Raw genomic sequence first — 23875 nt, forward strand, 5'->3', positions numbered from 1 at the left:
AAATTCTCAAATCTGTAAAGCTGGAATCAGAGAAAGGTTCGCATTCTTGTTTAAAAATTAGTGAAACGATTTAACAATTATTAAAATTTTGCTGAAAATATTTTTTTGGTAGTTTGAATAATCCACCTAATGATGACTGAAAAAACCTCTCACAAACACAAAGGTGCGAGCAAAGTATCCTAGGTAAAGCAGTGATTTAAAAAAATGCCCACTTGTGCTCATGATGTCTTTCACCTCTGCAGGTATCATTGCGGTGGTGATCTTTACTATCTTATGTACTCTGGTGTTCCTGATCCGCTACATGTTCCGTCACAAAGGCACCTACCACACCAACGAGGCTAAGGGCAGCGGGGAGTCCGCTGGAGAATCAGCGAATACGGCCATCATTGGCAATGATAACCCAGAAACCATTGATGAATCTAAGAAGGAGTGGTTCATCTAACAGTGAATGACGGGACTTTGAGAGAAGAAGTGATTCATCAGACTGACAGTTGCCACTGGAGGAGGTTTTACTCAATGACCAATCATGGGAGAGATGGAACAACGGCCATTCAACAGGACAATAATCTCCCAGATTGCGGGTACAGGAATTGTTTTTGTTTGTTTGTTGGTCAGTTTTGTTTTGTTTTTATATATACAGAGTATTAGAGTGAGAAGAGGGACAGTTATTCAGCAGAGCATGGCTATAAGAGACTGTATATGTATATACTAACCGGCTTGTCCTTCTTTGTATCGTGCTTGGGAGTTTTCAGGAGTCCTTTGAATACTGTATATGACAAATAATTATACTTACTCTGTCGTGTCATAGCACAGATTTATCGCCAGTCTCTGTTGCATTTTGATTTTATTTTTTAACAAAAATCTTATATCAAAAATGATCAAATCAACATGCCAAACCCCCTTTTTTTTAATTTATCAGAATACAGTTGCACCAGCCTGTCATATCTGTCAGATGACATGCCACTAATACTGTGGTAATATAGAGTTGAATATGGATGCCAAAAGTCATTTTGTAAATACAATATTTTGTGTTATTTTTTCTTTTTCCCAAAAGATTTCTTCTGAGTTCAATACATTCACACTAATGAGACATTTCAGATCTATATTACAATGATAACATAAGTCTGTCTATATGTTATATATTTGTGAAATATAGAGTTTTATGTTTAAATCTTATGACATTCGATTGTATGGGACATTCCTTCCTAGCAAAGGGCAGAGAGGGGTTTCTCAGAGCATGATGGGAAATCATGACACTCCATGGTTGGTTTAGCTCCGCCAGGCAGCTTTCTTTTAATTTGGAATCGGTGAAACTGTGAGCCTTTACTCATTTGAACTTCAGAGGTTTGTTTGTTTCTTTGCCAAACACTTGAGTCTTATGTCATTCACCAATCAGCTCAGATTTTTGCATTAAATGTTTGACTTTGAGTTAAGGAATTTCTTTGCATATCTTTACATCTTAGACTGACATTGTAGGATGTGGGTTTAAAGTGCAAGCATGCATCTGTGGGTATATGTATATGTCAGATGAACAGGATTTATTATATTGGACAAAAAAATTGCCAGGAAAGGTAGATCGAACAACTTGCCTGACACTAAACACCATGTATTAAGTGGCTGAAGCAGCATAAAATTAAAATAAAATAATTGACAGCTAATATCTGTTCAAGACCTGGGATGGGGTTAAGATGAAAATTGGCTTATTAGTCCATTGTGCCTTCAAGGTGTTGAGCCAATTACCTTGCCCCAGACTACTTAACAGAGGCTTACTACAAGAACTTGACTGCTGCTGCATGAAGTCTCCATTAACAGAGTTTTCAGGTGTTTTATGTGTCCTGATTTGAATGGTGCTGTGTTCCCATGAATCTCAATCAAAACTTGATTTTGAATTCAGAACGCTTGGGTGAAAAAATTCAGCAAATTTCTCTTTGATTCCATAAAACGTAGACTTTTTCAAGCATAGCTGTGTAGGGTTTTGTGGAGAAGGAGCAGCTACATTGATGTACAGAAATTGCACACTACACAATGCAAAAGAAGTTAACACCTACCTTCTGTAACACACATACACACACAAACATATATGTTTGATAAAGCATGAGTCAAGGTTCATTCAATTACAAGAGCAGTGTGTTCAGAATGTTTAGGCTTCTGCTTTGTGAGCAATTGATTAAGCTTCACTCCAACAGTGCCACTGTTGTCCAACATGCATTCGAAACTGTATTTTATATTTTTTAACCATGTTGTTTTCCTGTCAGTTATGTTTACCTCTTTTCCTTACCGTTTACAGTACAATGTGGTACAGTTGAAAACCAGCTGCCAACTTTGCAATTTCATTGTGAATTTGCTTTTTGTTTGTCTGTTTGGTCAAATTGCTGCCCTGCCACACTTTTACATGAAGATTTTGTATGTTATCATCATCGCCTCATGGTTGAGTGCTAACTGTACATCACTTTATCAGAGACAGCAAGTGAGCTCAGCCTGCCTTCTACTGCAGCCTCAAAGAACACTTTCTCCATCCATGCACCAATCCATGAAGGCAAATGAGTGACTGTACTTTATATTACTTAAACTATACATAAACACGCACACATGTCCTTGATATGTGGTTTGAACAGAACAACAATGATAAATGATTATCAGCTCCAGCAGACAAAACCATAACCCATATGTTTTGCTTTGAGTTATATTGCGTTCAGTAAAGAGTGTTTGATCTTAAATATCAATCTTTTTCTATGCATCACTTTCATGTTAACACATATATTGGCATGCAGTCATCTTCAGACAGAGAAATGATTATGACACACATGTCACTCAAGTGGCAGGAGGATATTCATGGATCATCTTGCAACTTATACCATATAAAGTAATCATGATTATATTAAGGCTGTGGATCTGACCCATGACCTACAGCTGCATGTCACCACTCCTCTTTTCTGACTTGCCCTATTTCACCCTAATTAATTGAAAATGCCATGAAATAAAAAGTAAATTTAGAAGTGCAGAGATGAAGTAAATAACACATTTTGAAGAATGAGTCTCAAATAATCCAGAAGATTAAAGAGGGTGTGAAAAGAGGGAGAAGAGGGAATGAATCACACAGATTCTGTAACTGGGTTACTTAGAAAGTAATTTCAATTTAACTGACTAACTATTTATATATATAGATATAGATATAAGCCTATGAGAAGCAGCTATTATCTGAACAAAATTCTATCAAGCGTTTTTATTTGTTATTGGCTTAAAATGAACATTTCACTATGATGAGAAGGTTTGTCATAGGCTGCCCCTTGTGGTCAGATGTTGTAGCTTCATTCAGTCAGACATCATGTAGAAAACACCATCAGTTTATCTCAGTTCAATAAAGCTTAATTTATCCCTGTCAGGACAATCGTATTCGATAGCACATCACCCAAATCAACAGATGATCTCAAGACCCGCCATAAAATCTAATATAATGAAGCTCATAATGTTCCGGTTTTGTCGACATTGTCAGAAATGTGTGAATTCAATTCAAATTCAATCCTTCACCAGCTGCTCAGTGTGTGTATCTCGTTCTCTCACTTTGCCGTTATTTTTCGATAATGTGGCAAGCAAAATAAAGTGTAAGAATGAGCACTCAGCTATGTTTGCTGACATGCTCTTTACATAAATCACATTTGAAATCACATGACAGCTTGTCAAGTCAAATAAATTTTTGGGTGGCACTGTATATTCCTGCATATACTGTAGAGCTTCAGTGTTTTCCATTAAAAAACACAATTCCCTTGCTTCCATTGTAAAAACAAGGCATTTTCGAATCACTGTAATTTTCCATTTATTGTATTTATAGAAATAGTAAATAGAGGACCCACAGTCCAACTGCAAAGGCTTATGATCTGGTACTTCTTATATAGGGTTATAGCAACCCTATCATCAGTATATTTGTTTAAAAAAACAAATTATATTGTGCCTACCCATTATGCCAGTAAGGGCCAGTATACAATACGAGAGGTGAAATACAGTAGTGATCTGACTTCCACATGTTCACAGATTTGAATTTATGATGCAGTTTTTTCTACCAAAAAAGGAATCACTCTGAACTGTGTAATATTGTTTTATAATTTTTTATTGGCTTTGAACAAAGTTCATTTCAACAAAAGATAAAACACTGCAAAAGAAATCAGCAGTTATGAAAGACACGCATGTACAAAAAGTAAACTGTAAGATTTCACAGTCATGCATATTTATTCCCTTTGTCTCACTATCAGCCCTTTATTGTTCCTCTCTGATGCCACAGTTAATGTGTGAATTGGTGAAGTGAGGTCTGAATTAGGATCAGGATTGGTCTTTGGTACAAAGCAGGGAAGGGAGTAAAATGCTCGAGTTTCACTTTCTCAGATGTAGCTTTATAATGCTGCAGACATCAGAGTCATTCAGGAATATAAAACCCTTGTGAGATGAAAGCCTGGGACTTGAAGGAAGGAGAATGGCAGTGGCCTCCTCAAACTTCAGGACACTCACCTGTAGCAACACACATAAGGAAGCCAGTGAGCAAAGGTCTGAACGATTTACACAAACAGCCACAATGTATTTATAAATAAATTTCCTATATATTTTTCTATATTAATGACCTACCATTTTTAGGCAGGATAACAATGTTGTCAGGGAGGATGCCATTGTCCAGGGAGAACTGTGTGAACTTCTGGTGCATGTTAACACTGGCCTCTTGAGTACGACCTGCAAACACAGTATCAGTTGCTTTAATCTTCAGCAAATCCTGAATTCAACATACAATGCTTTCCCAGAATGTTGCTGAGCTATGAACGATCCAGACTTACTGTAAAGCTTATTTAGGACCTCAGACACTCCGTCTTTTGTCTTGATGGTGTGGACCAGAGCATAGACATCATACAGGACGTCAACAATGTGCATGTCATTGTCATTGTTCCAAACTGCAGAAATACACAGGTCAGGCTGTTGAAAGAATATGTTTATGTCTCTCTCGTGTGCGTGTGTGTGTGTGTGTGTGTGTGTGTGTGTGTGTGTGTGTGTGTGTGTGTGTGTGTGTGTGTGTGTGTGTGTGTGTGTGTGTGTGCGCGTGTGTGTGTTTGTGTGTGTGTGTGTGTGTGTGTGTCTATGTACTCACTCTGGCTGTGGAAGGTGAAGCGTCCAGGGGTGTCAGTTTTCTTAGCAAGGTGAGTCATTCTCCAGCAGGTACCATCAGCACTAAAAAAAAGAGAAGAAGATTAGTTTATTTATCTTTTTTCCACATGACAATCATCAGGATGTTTTCATTTGAAAATACGATCACAAATTAATCGCTTACTTGAGGTTGGCATAAGAGAGATCCAGGTCTCCTCCAGTAGTTGGCACTAATACAGCAGTGCCCACCTTCATTTCTGCCTTGTGATTCACAAACCACTGGGCATTGGTAGCAAAGCCAACAATGTACCACTTGCCTGCGATCTAAAAGAAGAGGAGGAAAAAGGTTATTTTTTTTAATTTATCAAAGCATTAAGGTTGAAAGATTATAACTAGCAAATTACAAAGTGCAATACTTGCATCACTCTTATCTTTCACATAACATATCCTTAAAAGTAAGCAGATGCACTAAACATGTCCACCATTCACAGATCCCAATAAAACTTCCTTTCTGGCATAGGCATTAATAGAGTCATTTTGGACAATACAGACAAATCACTGTGCTATTGTAGTTGTAATAGTACTCCCTCTCTCTTACCTTCTCCAGGTTGAAGTCTTTAACAGGTATGACATCGGCACAGGCACCCAGCACACATATCAAGGTGCCCAGCATCCTCATCAGTGAGTTCCTCATGGCTTCTCCTTTATGTTTTAAGCTTCTCCAGCAGTGAGTGAAGCAGCACTGGGATGTAAAGAGGTACAGGCTACTTATATCCTGCAGAGTCTTACTCCCCATCCTCTTCTCCCCCTTTTGACTCCTCCTCTCTCTCTCCAACTACTAGCTTTTGCATTACAAAAACTCTTTGGCCTTCAACCACTGGATTGCAAATCACTGTGGTTACACAACTGGCACGTGTGAATGGAAGAGGGGGTAGGTGAGGAGGGAGGAATGACGGTGGGAGGAGAAGAAAAGGGAGAGTAGGGTCATTATAGGGTTCTTTTCCTCCCCCTCTCCCTCCTCAACCACAAATGCTCAGGCATGCCTGGATTATCAAAACATCATTTTGGTAAAAGTGCAAATTTTTTCATGATAATGGTACACGAAAGCCCCCAGAACACACTCACACAGCCAGAAACAAAAGATCATACAAACTTTTGCTAAAATTAAGGGAGATAAAGCATCAAATCAACTCTGTGAGTGATTAAACTCCACTCGGTATAAGATTTCAATCACTATTAGAATTTGCTGGATATAATAAACCAATTTTATGGCACTGCTAGCAGCTCGGAGGCAGTGATATTTAAGAACTTCACAGTGAAAACCATTCACTATTTCTCACAAAAAGCACTGCTAGTGTTGTATACAATGATTCAGTTGTTCTTTGCAGCTTACAAGTATTCACTCAGATCAGTGAGTTCATTTTGAATGTTATATAAAATGTTTGAAACATGAAGAATTTAAGGGAGATGTGTTTTACTCCTTTCTCAGTTTTGTAACAACTAAATGAACACAAGAGTAGGATTAATTTATTTGACATTCAATGTTGCATAAATCTCTGCTTTATGTGGTAAATAATCCCCCTTAAATTCATCACTGTGTATGAGATTTGTATGATTTACATTGTGTGATACATAAAGTTCTTATTTACTGTGAATTCTTCATTTACTTAAATAAGTTGATGGATTCATCAGTGCACCCTTTGATTGGAGGAAAGACAGGCACTGAATTGCAATCGGCTGGTTATGTAACAACACACACACACACACACACACACACACACGCACACACACAAAGAAAGAGAGAGAGAGAGAGAGAAAGAGGTGCTGGGTGGAGCAAGGGGGAGCAGTAAGATTCACATTTGGTAACCTAGTTTTGTAACGAAACTCCCTGAACCCCTCAAGGGATCCACATCTGGGCTTCATTAACTGCACCCTACCCCACCCCTCTTTTGTGTCCCCACACTCACCCCCGAAGCATGCATATAGACACACATTCTGAATGTTAAATCTCAGAATAAAAAGATGGGATTGAATTAACAACGTTAACGTTAACGCCATTGTCATTCAGTTAACGTTAACGTTAACTGAATGACAATGGCATCTCACCATAGCATCAGCTGGCAGCAGAAAAGGCTCATTGTTGATAAAAACTGAAAACATTTTCTTCTTTCCATTTTGTTTTATTTATTTGTAAATGGTAACATTTACAGTTCACAGTTTCACAATTTCAAGACCTCAGTGCAGTCTTTGAACAACTGTCTTGCTGACATTCACATTTTTAAATGATACAGTAGTCAGATATATGTGTGAAAACTGCTGAACACTCTTCTGTCTGTTGCACAGCTCTGATTCTTCAACATGTTGGGACACAGTCTGTAAAACAAAGACTGACTGAGATTGAGTAACATGTTGTTGACAAAGTTTAAATAACTGACTGTTACACAACTTGAGACCAACACATGCACAGCTTGTAGGAGCAAACATGAAAAGTGTTTGGGAAGGTCATGGCAGCAGGTCACTGGTTTCCTTAAAGAGCCACTCTCTCTCTCTCTCTCTCTCTCTAATAAGAGCCTATTAAAATTATTTAGTTGCCTTCAGGCTTCTCTTTTTTCACAGTTAAGTTATATAAAAACTAAGATGCTGATCATAAATACACAATTATATAAAACAATAATTTTCTTACCTATAATGTAAATAATATATATAAATTATTTTTAATATATAAAATACAATATATCTTATATGTTAAAGCACTGTGAAATTTTATCATTACATGGTGAGGAAAGTAAGTGTCCACCACTAAATCCATTTAGCTTTTGCAAAAAAAACAACTTTTTGGATTCCATGAATTCCATGAAGTAGCTTATAAACTAGACTGGAGCTTTAAATTTCACTTTGAAAAGCACTGTATTTCAGTTGTGCATTAAATGTGCTGTTCATACTTGTGAATATAATATGTTAAACTAATGAAATTGTTAAATTTAAAAATTATTATCTAAAGGGAAACTGTGACTTCTTAATTGTATTCCTTTCTTAATCTTGTATTTTTCATTCTTTATTTCCTGACCCTAACTCCTAAATATTAAAAACTTTGTAGTGGCTGTTAATAGTAGTATTCAAAACCTAAAAAACTCATAAATAGCTTTCACAAAAAGTGCATTCAGCCACCAGCACACAGCAGAACTCCAGCTGTAAAGGTAGAATGGTGATCATTATGTAATGCACTGAACCAGTGAGCTTTCTCACAGTTACACTGAACATAATGTAATGCATGAAGTAAGTCTAGAGCACCACATGACATGAATAAGTTTCTCAGTATACTGCGGTGTGCAATGACCTGGGAGAATACTCAGTATACATTAAGCCTGTATGCTACACTGACAACTAAAACACAAATCATTCAATGCTTTTCTATAGTTTTTCTACAGTTTTTTAGAGTACCTTCTTCAGTACTTTACACATTAGCATGTCAAGGTGATTAAATAAAAAGCTTTTATAGTTATGAGTTTTTTACTTCTATTAATTAATTTCTGTTACTTGTTATTTGAATGTTTGCTTTTATATTTTATTGAAAATCAAATTAACTTACTGATGACATGATCCTGGTCCACATCACCACAGTGACCTAGAAAGAAAAAAAAACAATTAACACACTGTTTAGTTTTAAAGGAAACTGAGGAGGAAGTTGCATTACTATTTGACTACATTTCAATTACAAGTGATAGTCTACCTTAAACCGATTTAACATTTGAGAAATCAGTGAGCATAGTGAGCATGTAATACATGACATTTTAATGCAATATTACATTGTTATGCAATATTTTCTAAAATGTTTTAATTTTATTTTGAAAAGTAGCACAATATATTCAAAATTACTTTTTTACAAATATGTTGAATACTAGAAACCTGTTCAAGCTAAATTATTTGCTCCTGAGGCTTATTATGCCAGTTTACATTAAATATTGCTTTTATTAATATAGCTTATTCTATTTTGCTTTTCAGGTGGACATGAACATACTGTATGTTGGAAAAGGGAAGAGGTATGCCAGTCCCAAATCCTGTTTTGCAGCAAGCTGCTCAAACTTGGTCAACATTGGTTCTGACAGATTGTCTACAGACCTGCCTGCATACAAAGCACAAAAGCAGACATTATGACATTACAAATGCATTTTTTTAGCATACAGTGCAGTTTCAATTTAACAGAGTAAAACAAGTCTATCCACACCACCAACTGGCTTTTAGATTTAAAATATCAAACAAAGATCACATGGCTGAGGACCCCACCATAGAGTTTCATGGTTATCTTGCCCTGTTTCTGATAGTACATAACTGCATATGAGCTATAGTCCGTCTCCCCAATCACTATCTCAGTGTTCAGTTCTGGACGAGCTCCTGGTGGAAATAACAGAAAGCTGGTAAGACAGAGTGATGCCGAATTACTACTGCGCTAAATAAGTTTAAAAAAAATAGAAGGACAGACCTTTAAGCATTAGTCGTCCTGGGGTTGGGGTTAGATTGTAAACCTGTAATATCTCCCAACACTGATTAATACTGAGAAGAGAAAAGAAGAGAAGAGAAGAGAAGAGAAGAGAAGAGAAGAGAAGAGAAGAGAAGAGCTTAAACATTGACATTTTATTTTGGTTACAGTTTTGTATTTTCTGGTAAAATTGTGAACTGTGGTAGGTTATTGTGTAAAGTTTTCTGTAATCTAATATCCTGTCACTGTTTCAGGCCTCTGATTGAAGTAGTTTTCTAATGTTGCATGAGAAAAGACACAAAAACAAATTGTTTCCCTCTACTTGGGCCCAAAAGGAATCATAACCCACACATCACAGCAAAGATCTCACAGAAAGCCCTAAAAAAAAAAACAAAGCACACATTTTTTCCATTGAAATTGTGAATTTTACTCCTTGTCTTTTTGACAAGGAGTCTTTCTGCAAAGGCCAGGTCAAGTTGCACTAAAAGTTTTTAAAATTATGAAGGAAAGCTGATGGATTTTACTGTTCTGCCTCCTTCTTCCTGTTTTTGAAGAAACACAAATAAAATCAGGCCCATGTGGTTTGAGCATGAAGTCAGCATGAAGTGAGTGAGTGGAGAGATTTTTGGCCAATTTGCCCTCTCTGCTGATAAATCAAGGTACTGAAAATTCACAGTGAAATCTCCATTCAAAGTATTTGCTTACATACAGTGTGTAGATAGTGTTACTTACTGTCGGGTTTTACTACTAACGGACAGTGTTTGGTCAGAGGCAGAGGAACGTGTGAGGGTCATGACTGTAGGCTCCACTTTGGTCCCATGATTTATCAGATATGAGCACTTGGAGGCAGTGTTTAGCAGGTGCCATGTTCCTGTCATCTGTAACACATACAAGAATCAGGCAAAATGGACAGAGACAGAGGAAACAAGACTTTCACATATTTCTTCAGCCTAAGACATGGTTACAAATAGAAAGTAAGTTTGGGGGGTATTCTTGGGAGTTGCTTCCTCTCCCACTAAAAGGCGTTTTTTACGAGATTGACATGATCATGATCCTGTAAACCCTTTCTACCTTGTATTTGTCCTATTTTACCTGGTTATTACCAGGAATATTTAGGGTAATATCCTAAATACTTAGGGTAATATCTAAAACTTTCTCCACTCTAGGAGATCTGTTTCAAATATCCTGCTCTATTATCTTTTAACCTGTTTAAATTCTGTTTCACTGGAACCCCCCCTTATGGCCTGAAACATCACATTGATACAATTACACAAGCATGTGCACATTGCCCCCGCAGTAATCAGTAGCTAAGCAGATTCATCTGTTTGTATGTTTGAGGCTCTGGAAAAATTTGCCAAAACATTCCTCTTTTTAGCATGGGTACTTGGATAGATGTTTGCAAGTCGTCTACCCCCTAAACTAGCATTTAAATCTTAGCTGTTTTAGTATCTTTTCACATTTAATAATATGTTAACTAAGGACAAAAACCCACTGGATTTCATTTGCCTCATTTTCTCCTCAAAGCAATATCTAGCTCCTTTTGGGTCGTCTTATTTTTGTTAATATGCCACAGTTTCCCCTGATTTTTTGCAGTGCTATTTGTATGTGCGATTGATCCATTATAGTACAAACAAGTGAGAAACAGAATCAAACTGTCAGTGCACAAAGGTCAGATAACAGCACAGTGAACTATTAACTGTGGTGCTCCCAGGCTGCAGCTGCAGTCCACTGCCTGGACAGTCTTCCCCTAATTTATCAAAATGAGACCTTTTCTTCCCACTGCAGTTTCATAAATCTTTTTTCCAGCCCTGTCACAATGAATTTTAAAGAGATGTTTCAAAATGGTCACTTTATGTCAAACACAACCTGGGCAACCTGGAAATAATTATTCGAACTAGCACTTAACAGACAGACATGGAAATAATTAAGCGATAATACACAATCTAAGACACATACAGTAGTGTATATGCTCTGCCTCTTCAATCAGTTTCTTACCTGCTGCATGTCTATGTTCTGTGCTGGTGGGGTCACGTCAATAGGGTTGACCTTTGGCTTCTTGGGACGTCGTCTTTGGGGTCGCGGTCGACTCTTAGCCCCCCCTACAGCCTCACTGGAACCCCACAGACACACACACATCAACACCATCACTGCCAACATGCACCGCCATACTCCAGCCATCCTCACACTGACATTAATACACTCAAGACTCTGGCTTGCTTTCCTATAGGATTGCTCAGCTTCCGTTATTCTTACTTTCCTTTTTTTATAAATTGCCCTCCTATTTTTCCATTGGGTTTTCTGTCCCCTCTGTCTCTGACTGCTCACAGCTCCTTGCTGCTTTACTTAACCTCAGACACATAGACACAGAAGAAATGCATAAACAGACAGAGAGCAGGAGACAAACAATTTGAAATAGAGGATGGCCTGTAATGTTAAATATTAACTTGGTTTACTGGCAGAGATTAGGCCATACTGCAGTGTTGCGGTGTCTGCATCTAAACTACAGAGGACAGCATTAAAATTTTCATTTAATACTGAGTTATTAATCTTAATAAACTGTGCAGAACAGTAAAGCAAAGCCATAAATTCAGAAAACAATCAAAATGAGCATTTATTGACAAATTATCAATCAAGTCTGAACAATGACTAAAAAAGACAAGCCATTCAGATTTGTACATGTGGCACCAGCCTGACAAACAGAAAAGCAGCAATGTAATAACTTCCTATGTTTTGCAATCTCTACAGAAAAAGAGGTCTCCTTAATTTAGGGCCCGTGTATTTTGACATTTTCAGATATGTCCAAGTTAAACATAATAATGATCAATGGGTTAGCCACTATGTCCCACATAAAAATCTCAGGTTGCTCATTTAAACATCACTCATTTGACACTTATTACAACAAGATTTCCTACTCAACAAAAATTAGAAAAAAATAAACAATAAACGATACAGTGATTAGGGTGGGAAGTATGTTTTTCATTAAGTGATTGAGGCGACAGTTTGTGTTTGGGTTTATGTGAGTCATGCAATACAGTATATGATTGGTAGATTTGTAGTCTTCTCTCCAGTGCATATAACTAAGGTTTTTCTAAACAAGAGTTTGTTTGGTTTTTTTTTTCAGTTTAATAAACCCCAGGAAGTCCCTTCACACCAAAATTCAAACATAAAAACACTTTGTGCCACACAAAGCCTCTCATTTTCAGACCTGTATTGGTCAAAACCATAAAATGAATGCTCTGATTAGACCTTCATTTTGCCTCCTAAAAAGGACCGGCCTACAATGAAACATACAGAATGTGTGTTTTCAGTGGTTTAGGCAAGTCTGTGTAGTTCATCAGTTTTCCTCAGGCTTTTCAGGTTTGTTGTTTCCTCTGGGTTTAAACGTAAGGGCCACACTGTTGATGCAGAACCGCTGACCTGTTGGGTCTGGTCCATCATCAAACACATGTCCCAGGTGGGCATCACACTGCACAAAACATACCCACAAACGCATAAATGTCATAAGCCAACCAAAAATGCAAAAATGAGGGTTGTAATTTAAGAAAATTTTGATTGAAATTCTGAATGTTAAATATGGATGAGATAAACATTTTACATTCTATCCCATACTACTTTATAAAAACTGTAAAAACTTTGGGTTCATAGCTAAGAACACAACTCACATTTTTACAAAGGACCTCTGTCCCAGCACTACCCAGGCTGTTGTCAGGGCGACGAGTGATGGAGGCATGGCTTTCATCACGCTCCCATGTCCCATGAGCCTCTTTGAATGCCGGCCAGCCTGTACCTGATTCATATTTAGCCTCTGAACTATCAAAAGGGGAAGCAACATTTCCTCAACAAGCATTTATTAATACATTTTTAAATGAACACCTAACTCTATGAGATAACTCGAATGATTCTCCATTTAACATCGCTGCCCGAAGTGTCAGTATTTTTTGTAAAAGAATGTAGTCCCAGCTTTCTTAACAAATATTCAAGCCTAAAAACTAATATAAAATCAGTGTGTGGATGTGCGTATGAAATATCCTTTTAATGCTTAGGTGCAAACTGTTACCTGAAGAGTGGAGCATCACAGCAGACACAGTGGTACATCCCCACTTCGTAATGGTTAAGGTAGATCCCACTAAAGGGCTGAGAGCACCCAGAAATACACACACACACCAAAACACAGCGTTAGAAGCAGAAACAAAGGACTAATAGTTGAGTATCAGGGTGATTTCATCATGATATTAGTTTTGTTTTCTTAAGCCCATGGTTTTGTGAGTGTAATACAGTGACTTGTCCTTATTCTTCTGTATATTACATGTAGAATTGCTTTGTGCTTCAAGTTCACCTGTCTTTATTCTTCTATTTATTACATGTAGAATTGCTTTGTGCTTCAAGTTCACCTGTTTATCAGGCAGTTTTTTAATTCATAATATACCAAAGGTTTGTAGCTGGGCTGATTAAACCTGTGTAAGGTCATTATACAATGATGATCAAAGTCCACCTGGAACTGTTTATGACACAGTATGTATGTCAGTCTGGTGTTTGTTTGACTGTACTGATGTGCACGTTTGCATTTCCACTTATTAATTTAGAGCATAATTTTAATTCGGCATTAGGGTGCATTGTATTACTTGTTCACATTTGAAACTTACCAACTCAGTTCCTCTCTCTCTGGTGACTACATACTGTTCTGGGGTGAGATTCTTTTGCCAGTCTGTAATCACATCGTAACGGGTGAGAGACTGCAGGCCTGCAGATTACAGAAATTACAATGAAGAGGTCACATTGGGGTTTGCATGTGCATTTGAAGACACTTTATAGGAGGTAATTACCTTCACTGGTCCATAAAACAAGTACATAACATATATAGCAAAAAGAGACTGTATGTGACAACCACCCATCAGTAAATTATTAAAACCATCTGCACATAACGCCCACAACATTAGACCACAGACCCTAAAGACTCTTGACCCAAATCGAGAAATTTACCACATTTATTGTTAAGCCTTGCAAGCCTTGTCAACGGTCCTCTTTGCACAAGCAAGAACCTGAAGCTGCCTCTTTGTTATCATTGCTTTACCAAATTACACTTTCCATCTGATTCAAATTTCCTAATATCCAACATCCGCGAGAAAACTACAGAAAACTACATAATGGTGCACCTGCAGGAATTAGCAGCTACAAATTGGGGTATTGTATATCCAAAAAAAAGGAAGTGCCACATAAGGAAACCAGTACCTTTAGATGAGGATACAGGTCGGATGAACGCCAGGATCCTCCTCGGTAACACCACGGATCGGGCTGTCGCGTGCTGAGAAACAACGGCGAAGAGACGAGTGACGAATCGAGACATCTTCGCTGCTACTTTCTCAAGTTTGTCTAAAGCCAAGAGCAGGATTCAGTGGAAGACAAGTGCATTTGCTGCGTCTGGATTGTTCACGTCTTGGCGAGTTTGCGCTGGTCCTCTTTCGGCTTATCCACGCTTATAGCTGGGCAAAAATCACACTTCGAGCTATATAGGTCAAAGTGGCCTGGGCTCATTGGCTTTTTACTGCTAGGCAGTGTGCAAAGAGCATCATAACGTTAAGGTGTGAGCTGAATTGGGGCTGATAAAGTATCCTATGGTACACATTAAGATGTTACAAATTTTTCAACAAAACTACCCAGTGAGTACAGTGAACACTGAATAGTGAAGTCACAACAAAGCATAAGGTAAAATTAGATCCCTAAAAAACAGACACATACTAGAGGCCTTTTTATTTGTGTGGTAGTCTTAACATGCAGTATGTCTCCTGCAAAATAAATGATCCAAGAACTGACAAAAACATATTTTCTTTTCAATTTTATGACCTCAGTTGAGGCACAAACAGCAGATAAAGACCACCTGCTACCCACCTCTAAATTGCAGAGCTTGACTCTGGTGAGTCATTGGTTGACCTGTAGTTTAAACACTGACAATCCTCAGTGGAAGAACCAAAGGTTAACTCAGTGCATTTATTAGAGAAGCCATATTCATAGACAGAATTTTTCTTTATGGCATGTGCATGCACCAAAATAATCAATTGACGAATGAATAATAGTAACTTGTGTGGTTTAAAGGTTTGCCACCAAATACACATACAATACAAATCAAATGTCTGGTCAAAGCATTATATACTATGGTATTTATACACTGCAGTGTTGGTCTATATAGTCTGGTACTGCAGAGCAACAGGGGTTTTGGCTGCCAATAAGCTTCCAGGCTGGTGCATAAGGTCTACTATGTAGCGGCAGGGCTGTGAAGAGCGCCCATTGCTGGAGGGATTCCCACTCAAGAGGATTACCTCGTTCCAAGCCCGGTTGTACTCGCCCCTAACAAGTGTGCTGCTTATTCCGATGCAATCAGCCAGACACTGAAAAGTTAAAGAGAGGAAACAAGTTGTGGTATAATTATCTGGAAACGAGAAACTGAAGTGGAAAAGAAAACAGGAAAGTAATACATTATGTGGAGGATGGGGAGAACTTAGAGCTTAAAATAGATGTCAAAAGAAGCTGGTGAAGTGCAAGGCCTGCAAAGGAAGGGAAGATAAGAAGATAAGAAAGATTAAAATGAAGAATTAAAAGACTGACACAGTGAAAAAAAAAAAGCTGTTAATGCTATGTGATAGCTATGTCAGTGGTACCTTGAAGAGAAGTGCCCTATGACAGTAGATTCCCCTGCTGCTCAACCCAATGGGAATGACATTAGACTGAAACTGAAACTTGAGATCGCTGAGGTGCAGCACCCATGGGAATTTGTGCAACTTTTCCATGTCCACTGCTCCACCAATGGCTTCACTCACCAGCCTGACACCCAAATCCATGCACACAGAACCCACTACAATGCAGAAACACTCAACATTTGTGAAGAGTTTGTTTTGCATCATGAAATCTCAAAGTGGTATGTTATCTGTCAGGTTTAAGCAACCTAAAACAGATATGAACACAATAATGAGGCAGGACACAGAGTGGTGAGGTTATATACTTACAAGGAGAACGGACAGAGAGTGCTCAGTTACAGTCTCCAACCCGCTCTGAGTTTCTCAGCCGTCTACCTCGCTCTTTTATTTCCATAGGGTGGTTCTTTGTCACATAATCATATGTCATCATAGTTGCACAATCTCGCACAAGCAGGGTGCTTCCTGCTTGTCTCAGAGACAGAACAATCTGTCTTGTCTTGATTTGGGGAGTAGCTGCTTCGCAGCTGCAGATACTCCCGTGCGCTAGACTTCAAGAGTGCAGATAACAACAGATAATGATTGCTTACAGTTACTTGAGCAAAGCATGGGATAACTTATGTACATTTTTCTAACATTATCTACTGTGTGTCAACCGTGTATCTGTATCTGCATAATGCTGTTACATGCTACCTCTGTCATTTTTAGTATCATTTTTATTAATACTTGATGAGCTTGTGAGCAAATACAGTTTCACTGGTGTATTGTTTAAGTTTGTTTCCATGATTCTGGAAATTTAGATAACAATGACTGCCAATCATTTAATATTATATGATTTTCTTCTCTATTCCCAGTGAATTCTCTGCATGTTGGTTATATGCTGACTGCATTAATTCCATCACCTGGCCAAGGCAGCATACTGCTCTTGTTCATCATTCAGTAGGAGGATGGATTCTTGGGCTTCTTTAACTAGAACCTGCAAAGAGATGTCATCCTTCATCTTCCACGGTTTCTCTGTAGGTGACCCAGACTGGGTCTCATCTTTATGTTTGTCACCTTCTTTCTTTCTCCTGTACATAGAGACAGTACATTTTAAAAAGAAATCAGAGTCTGTGTCTTAAAAATAAAGAGTATCAATGGTAATTTCACACTACTGATTCCTATACTTCAAAATCCATACTAATATTAGAACATAGAATGGTTATTTGGTTTGATATTATTATTAGAAGTACTTCCAACTGTATGATATATTCCAAAATACAGTTTGTATTAATATTCTCTTGAGACCACACTGTGTGTTTTAGTGTATTGTCTGTGTGGACTGTGTGTATTTACTGTACATATATTTCTAGAAGAAAACTACAGGGTTCCCAGTTAGCCAACATCTGCCAATGTTAAACAATTCTTCAACTTGCTGATGTAACCAAGCACACACATTAAAATTAAACTTTTTTGTTAAACTTACAATCAGACAAAGAAGATCTGCCATCAAGTCTTTTCATCTTCTTTTTAAATATGATGGCCAAAAAGATTTTAACTGTCTGATTGCAAAACTTCAGGAGCTGCTTCACCAACATGTCTTAACAGTCTACCACTTTCTTAGGTTCTTGAGATATCCTGCAGACAAATGGGAGCAAAAGTACTAAGTGATGGATGAGACCACGGATGGATTGCATAACACTCCGCTTAAGCATGCCTGAGATGTTGTGTATGTATGCTTGATGAAGGGGGGCATGGTGGAAGTGACGTCGATATAAATTGTACCTGCAAACTACATGTTGTGGCTGGTACTGCAGGAACCTAATAGTCCACTACTATTTGTATGGTTGCCCTAGTTAATCTCCCACTCTTCTTTTAGTGTAATGGGGTCAGTTTAGTTGTAATTACTTTGGGAGCTGCTGCATATATTTTAACTCCAAACTTTTGTCCAAACTTCACTTTTTATAAGGCTGGTATGTGAGTTATACAAACACTTCAAAATACAAAATACATTTGCATTAGTGAGTAAACTAAAGTATGCTTTTTGTGTTTTAAAAAAAGTTTTCTGATGCACAAGATCTCTGAAATGCAAAACCCAAGCACCAAAGTATATGTGAAAAGCCATTATGAAAAATGTATTTTATATTTTATGTATGTAAATTTAGGACAAATTTTTCAATCAATCAAAACCTATGTCATGATATTGGATTCATACTGTGTTGTGTTCACAACAATGATGGGCCAGTGCTGGTTGACTGGCTGCTTAGACAGTTCCTCTAAAGTCAGAATCCTCTGCCCTGCACGAGCCTGAAAGAGAGAGACAGAGAGAAAGACCATGTTCTCACTTGAAATATGTAGCCTTATATGCTAACCATCAAAATCCTAAAATTTAATCCGTTAGGTTTGTGAAAGATAAAGGGAACAGAAAAAACAAATTTTCTGTTGCTGTGATCACATTGCTGAAGCAGATAATAGTTAAGGTTCCAAAATAACATCTGGAGTTGTAACAACTTTTTTAACTTTTTAATCTACATTCCTTGAACCAACTTCTGTAGTACATAAACTGCAATAGCTCACACACCTTCCCGGCATCGTAGAAGCCATCACTAATAATATCAGTGGAGGCCAAATGACCTGTCAGGCTGTATTTAACAGACAAGTTGGAGTTAAGCAGGCTGATCATGGCCAACTCGCTGAATCTGCTCCTGCGATTCACTGACTGGTTGATTTCCTGAAGCATTTCTAGGGCTCTGAGACACACATAAACAGAACAAGCATACAAGCAAATAGAGATATTCAGATATTGATGGTAAATGTAAAAATGCACAAGTAAGCAAACATAAACACATGAAAAAAATGACCCATACTTTTAATATGTAACCACACATAATACTGCCCTTTACTGCCATCTACTGGCTATTTAAGAGATTACACAGAGTTGGCTCCAACACTTCCACTGTGCCTTTACATTGCTGTATTGTAGTACTTTACACAACTCAACAATGCACCTCCAGTTATACATTTCATGACTCATCAGTCATACCCTGATGTCATTGTCATCTCACTGTCTTACCCAAATTTGCACATCTCCACAGCAGTGGGCTCATCACTGGCACAGACATTAACTGCCAAGCATGCATTGTGCAAAACCTCCTTGTGGTAGGATCGAAGCAAATGGACCAGTGGGTAAAGGCCTCCAGCACTTTGTAGCTATGTGGGACAGGGGTTGAATTTTAGGTAGTCAGGGAAAGTTTATTAAATATTGTATGAAAATTTATAAGAAACCATTGTTTTTAATGAACATGTTTTACTTTTATAGATTTTTTTTGTTGTGGGTTTAGAATAAAACAGTATTAGTACAATTAACTGATAAATTCCTTTATGGAAAATACCTCCTCAAATTTCATAACATTTTTGTCATTCACAAACATGAGAACAAGGTAGCATTCTGAGCAGTAATTAGACGCATACAAACACCAACCTCTGCCCTAGCTTCTGTCTCACAAGCTATCACTGTCAGACACAGTGTGGTGTTGACCAAGACCTGTGTATCTGTGGACTTTAAGGGTTCCACCAGAGCCTGTATGGCTCCGTGTGACAAGATGCTGCAGCGGATCACTTCCTGTCTTGCCATGTTGCCAAGCGTGGCAGCAGCATTGGCAACCATCTTGGGGCGGCTTCATAGAGCTGCTGGACAAGGATCTTATGGCCTCCTGCCTCGTACACTGCACTGGAAGATGACATAGAAATTGATGGGAGATTTACTGAAAACCTACAGAGCTGAATATAAATGCAGTCTCACACATTCATATGTGCATACAACACAGTATTTCTGTAATGAGTATTTAGGATATGTATGTCATACATCTTAGTAATATGTAACGTATAGGAAAACACAAACATTAGGAGTAAAGATAGTGAGGGAACACTGCGTCGAAGGTAGCGGTAACTGCAAGTGTCCTGAGAACTTAAGGGGACAGTTATATTGAAATATGGAGTCAGAAAGCCAGAGATGAGAGGTGCAGAGATCATTTGTCTGGAGAAAAAAATTGTGGAAGAGTAGAAAAAGGGAGAGCAGAGAGGTACAGAGATATTCAGTGAGGATGAACCATAAGGTGACAGATGAAGCATTAAATCATTCGTGAAATACATACTGCTCAACTTTAAATTACCATCTCATAATACTTTGTAGCATGCACCCTCTAAAGTGCCTTGAAGATATTCATTTTCTAGTTCTTTTTTGTGTAATGTACTGTGGGGATGACATTTACATTATCTAATAAGACAAAATATACAAAACTTATTCCAAGAAGAATAAAAAGGATAGTGGTGTGTATATAAATGCACTCAGGTTGTCTGTCACTCACAATGCGCTGAGGTGGTTGCTATGTGTGAGGTAAGAGAGGGCCTGGGTTGTTGCCTCGCTCAGCTTTAAACTCTCACTGCTCAGCCCCTGTACCACTGCAGGGATACTACCTGAAACATATAAATCCAACTCATTGCCACATCACTGCGGTCCGCATGTTATATGATGTGCTGTTTACATGAATGTCTATGTACCCAGGTCCCTGAAGCTGTCTTTACTGGATAGGTTGAAGCTCATGGCAGCCACAGTCTGACAGGCAGATGTTTTCACGCCGATGTCCGCCACATATAGAAGCTCTACCAGAACCTTCTCCACATTCTGCTCATGGAGCATTTTGCGGTTTTCAGCTAAACACACAGACATGCACCCATGTACATGCACACACATATGAACATAAACAAAAAACATATACAGCTAAAGTAAGTGGTACATATACCCATTATGACTTTCAAACCCATTGTTGAAAAGTCAAAATAAATGTATCATCTCTTGTCTCCCTCTAGCTTACAGCTCTGAGCAACCCTGGCAATGCATTTAACAGCACTGGACTGGATTTCAGGCAAGTTGGGGGTGAGACAAAAATGCATCAGCCTAGTCAGTCCTCCACCCTTGTGGATCAGCTGTACACTCTCACTGTCACTCAAACAGTTAGCCACTACGTGTAAGGCCTCAGCATGAAGGTCACTAAAGTCCTGTAAGATATAAAAAATATAGTGATAGAAACGTTATTAGGAGTTGAGAACAAGTGCTAATTGAAAGAGAACTACTTTCAGCTAATTGTGCAAACATAAAATGCGTACAAACATACACACAAACACAAATACATACACTTTACACAGGCAAAGAAAAGCTTTAGAATGACATGCAGAAACAAAAAGCAATAAAAACCAGAATAAAATAAGTTAAGGTAGAATTAAATTAGATTAAAAAAATAGATAAAATGAAGCAAAAGAAATAAAAATGCAGAAGAGAAACCAGTCAATCATAGGCACAGGAGAACAGCAGAGTGTTTGATTTAGATTTGAAAATGGCTAGAGTTGGGGTGCATTTGAGATCATCAGGAAGTTGGTTCCATCTATGTGCAGCATAGTAGCTAAAACTGCAGTTGTTTAGGCAGTTATTATTAGTTATTATACTCTCCATATTTTTCTTCTCAAACACCTACCTTGTTATTAAGGATATCCATGAGCTTCTCAAATCCCTGCTCTTCCCTGAAGGTGTTACATGTATCTTTATCAGTGGTGACATTCTGCAGCGTCACTAAAGCCAAATGCTGAATGACAGGGAAGTCCGACTTCAACAGTTGCAGAAGTGGAGGGATCCCACCCAACTCATGAATTGCCATGCGACATTGGTAGTCCTTCACAAATAAAGTACAACAGAGGATACAAGAGGATAACAAGAGTTTTGGAACCATTTGAAGTTCACCAATTCCAAGTCGATATCTTATAAAAGAATTACGTATTTAGTGGCTTTTGAGATACTGATAAAATTCAACTTGTACTGGTTTACAATGAAAAACCCTATAACCGTATAGCCTTTTAACCTCCTCTTTATTGATGACTCTGAGTCACCTGAACTAGGTTGAAGATGATCTCTAGTGAGTTCTTTGTAATATCTGGGTCTGGACTGGTGAGAAGCTGAATCAGAGGTGGCAAGCCCTTGTTGTCAAAGATCCGGACATTACGGGGAAAATCCAGTGACAGAGAGGCCAGGCACAGAGATGCAAACTCATGGACAACTGTATCTTCTTGAATAAAAGAGAAAAGAGAATATATGGAAAAAATTTGAATCATAAAGGATTACACACATAGAAATATACATGCATAAGTATGCATGTGCTATATAATGATTGCCTGTAAAAAAAAATATATTTAGGATGACAGAGAAAAAGTACATGACATCTTTTATTTGCTTTGTTTTATTGTTGCTAGTATTTGGTAAATATCTACTTTGGAGTCTATTCATCTTACAATTAAAATGACTCACCTTCAAGTGACAGTTTGTCTATAATCAATGGAATGACATCTATTTTTTTCAGAACACTCTTTACATCACCTTTCAATGAAAACGAGAGACAAAGTTAACCAAGTAGTTTTTCAGTGAGCCATCCCTTCAGCCAGTCACTCGGTTTGTTGAGCCAACAAAACTATCAATTCTGCAGCCAGTCAACAAATCATTCAACAGAGTCCATTCCCTTCAAGCAGATAGATGATCAGAAAATTGTTATGTCAATTAGTCACTAGTTACGGAAGTTGTATTGTAAGCCATCAAATCCCTCTGTAGGCAAGTCTGCATTGACATATGTTGTCTGACACACCGTTGATGGCCATGATGCCCAGGGCCATGAAGGCATTGCGCCGAACCAGCTTGTTGTTGTGAGTGATGAGCTGACAGAGAGGTTCCAATGCCCCAAGTCCCAGCAGAGAAACCTTGTTCTTATCTCCTAGCAACAGGGGGAGACAGTGAACAGGAAAATTCAGCATGGTACCAGATGGCATTTGAGTGTCTGTTTGGATTCATTATTAGTGAAGATTTGAGCAAGTTATAAAAGAATATCGCATAAGTGGGGGCCTAAAGCTGAAATGGGATTATATTCAACATGGTAATATACATTATTAAAGTGTTTTGATGAAAGAGAACACGTTGATAGTTTTAAACATGTCAGCTGCTCTTAATGTACAAAAGTTTCCTTATGTCTTCATGAGGGTAGAGTGGAAAAAGATGGTAATAAGGATTTCACAGTAAATGTTAGAAAATACGATAATAAAATTTGTGCTTTACAGCTGCAGTGGTGCTCCTAAATTAAAAAATAAATAAATTTGTGTGTAAGGGTTAGCAGTGGGTAGCCCACTGTACCTTTCTCTGCAAATGTGTGGATTGCATCACAAGCTTTGATTAGGATGTCTTCCTCTGGTGAGCTCAGCAGCCGCACTACTGTTGCTGGGGTTTTGCCCAAAACAAGAAGTGCCTCAAACTGTGAGTGTGAGGAGAGAGAGAGAAAGAGAGTGAATGAGATGTAAATGCTTTATAATCCTGTCCCTGACATGTAATGTATATGTTTTCAGGGTATGTGCGTCTGTTTCAATGGACACAAAATAGTGTACATTTCAGAAACACGTTAGCTAGGCTTTATCGAAGGGTGAAGAGGAGAAGGCTTTCATTACATTAACGTCTCATCGCTTCTTTGCATGGCGTTTCGGTCTCCTTCTTCACTTTCTTTCCCATTCTGTGGCCCCTAGAGAG

The 23875-nt window shown here is 38.1% G+C and overlaps 5 protein-coding genes across 7 annotated transcripts in view; 1 reads left to right on the plus strand and 4 right to left on the minus strand.

Annotated features, from left to right (window-relative positions):
• The window catches only part of cntnap2a (contactin associated protein 2a), a 324180-nt gene extending 321495 nt beyond the window's left edge, over positions 1 to 2685 (plus strand). Inside the window, exon 26 of the mRNA XM_040127346.1 lies at positions 243 to 2685. Coding sequence (XP_039983280.1) covers positions 243 to 442 — 200 coding nt within the window. The 3' untranslated portion in view covers positions 443 to 2685. The remainder of the gene's footprint in view (positions 1 to 242) is intronic.
• A 1402-nt stretch (positions 2686 to 4087) lies between these two features.
• LOC120790219 (lipocalin-like) lies at positions 4088 to 5880 on the minus strand. The gene is made up of 6 exons (XM_040127578.1): positions 5720 to 5880; positions 5306 to 5445; positions 5126 to 5205; positions 4818 to 4931; positions 4615 to 4716; positions 4088 to 4500 (listed from the first exon to the last, which is right to left on the minus strand). Exons 1-6 carry the CDS (start codon positions 5813 to 5815, stop codon positions 4481 to 4483), a joined length of 552 nt encoding a protein of 183 aa, XP_039983512.1. The 5' UTR covers positions 5816 to 5880; the 3' UTR covers positions 4088 to 4480.
• Positions 5881 to 6899: 1019 nt separating this feature from the next.
• c8g (complement component 8, gamma polypeptide) lies at positions 6900 to 11940 on the minus strand. 3 transcript variants are annotated; one of them, XM_040127576.1, is made up of 7 exons: positions 11594 to 11940; positions 10331 to 10476; positions 9602 to 9672; positions 9406 to 9513; positions 9140 to 9244; positions 8711 to 8746; positions 6900 to 7494 (listed from the first exon to the last, which is right to left on the minus strand). In XM_040127576.1, the coding sequence occupies exons 1-7, from the start codon at positions 11774 to 11776 to the stop codon at positions 7475 to 7477; spliced, it is 669 nt and encodes a 222-aa protein (XP_039983510.1). In that variant the 5' UTR covers positions 11777 to 11940; the 3' UTR covers positions 6900 to 7474. The 3 variants fall into 3 exon arrangements, with proteins under 3 accessions (XP_039983510.1, XP_039983509.1, XP_039983511.1); XM_040127575.1 differs by having other exon boundaries at positions 6900 to 8310; XM_040127577.1 differs by lacking the exon at positions 9406 to 9513 and having other exon boundaries at positions 6900 to 8310.
• A 279-nt stretch (positions 11941 to 12219) lies between these two features.
• On the minus strand, positions 12220 to 15278 carry msrb2 (methionine sulfoxide reductase B2). The gene is made up of 5 exons (XM_040127159.1): positions 14828 to 15278; positions 14242 to 14339; positions 13656 to 13732; positions 13261 to 13408; positions 12220 to 13064 (listed from the first exon to the last, which is right to left on the minus strand). The coding sequence occupies exons 1-5, from the start codon at positions 14940 to 14942 to the stop codon at positions 12933 to 12935; spliced, it is 570 nt and encodes a 189-aa protein (XP_039983093.1). The 5' UTR covers positions 14943 to 15278; the 3' UTR covers positions 12220 to 12932.
• A 66-nt stretch (positions 15279 to 15344) lies between these two features.
• On the minus strand, positions 15345 to 23857 carry armc3 (armadillo repeat containing 3). Its single transcript, XM_040127156.1, is given in 17 exon segments — positions 15345 to 15981; positions 16252 to 16414; positions 17187 to 17351; positions 18479 to 18570; positions 18845 to 19013; positions 19337 to 19473; positions 19745 to 19929; positions 19932 to 19993; positions 20631 to 20739; positions 20824 to 20976; positions 21138 to 21321; positions 21795 to 21989; positions 22204 to 22379; positions 22619 to 22687; positions 22950 to 23075; positions 23489 to 23606; positions 23813 to 23857. Coding segments are annotated over 17 exon segments (2355 nt in total). The 3' UTR covers positions 15345 to 15774.
• Between the last annotated feature and the right edge of the window lie 18 nt (positions 23858 to 23875).

Source organism: Xiphias gladius, chromosome 5 (genome assembly GCF_016859285.1).
Source record: "Xiphias gladius isolate SHS-SW01 ecotype Sanya breed wild chromosome 5, ASM1685928v1, whole genome shotgun sequence".
Classification (NCBI taxonomy): Eukaryota; Metazoa; Chordata; class Actinopteri; order Istiophoriformes; family Xiphiidae; genus Xiphias; species Xiphias gladius.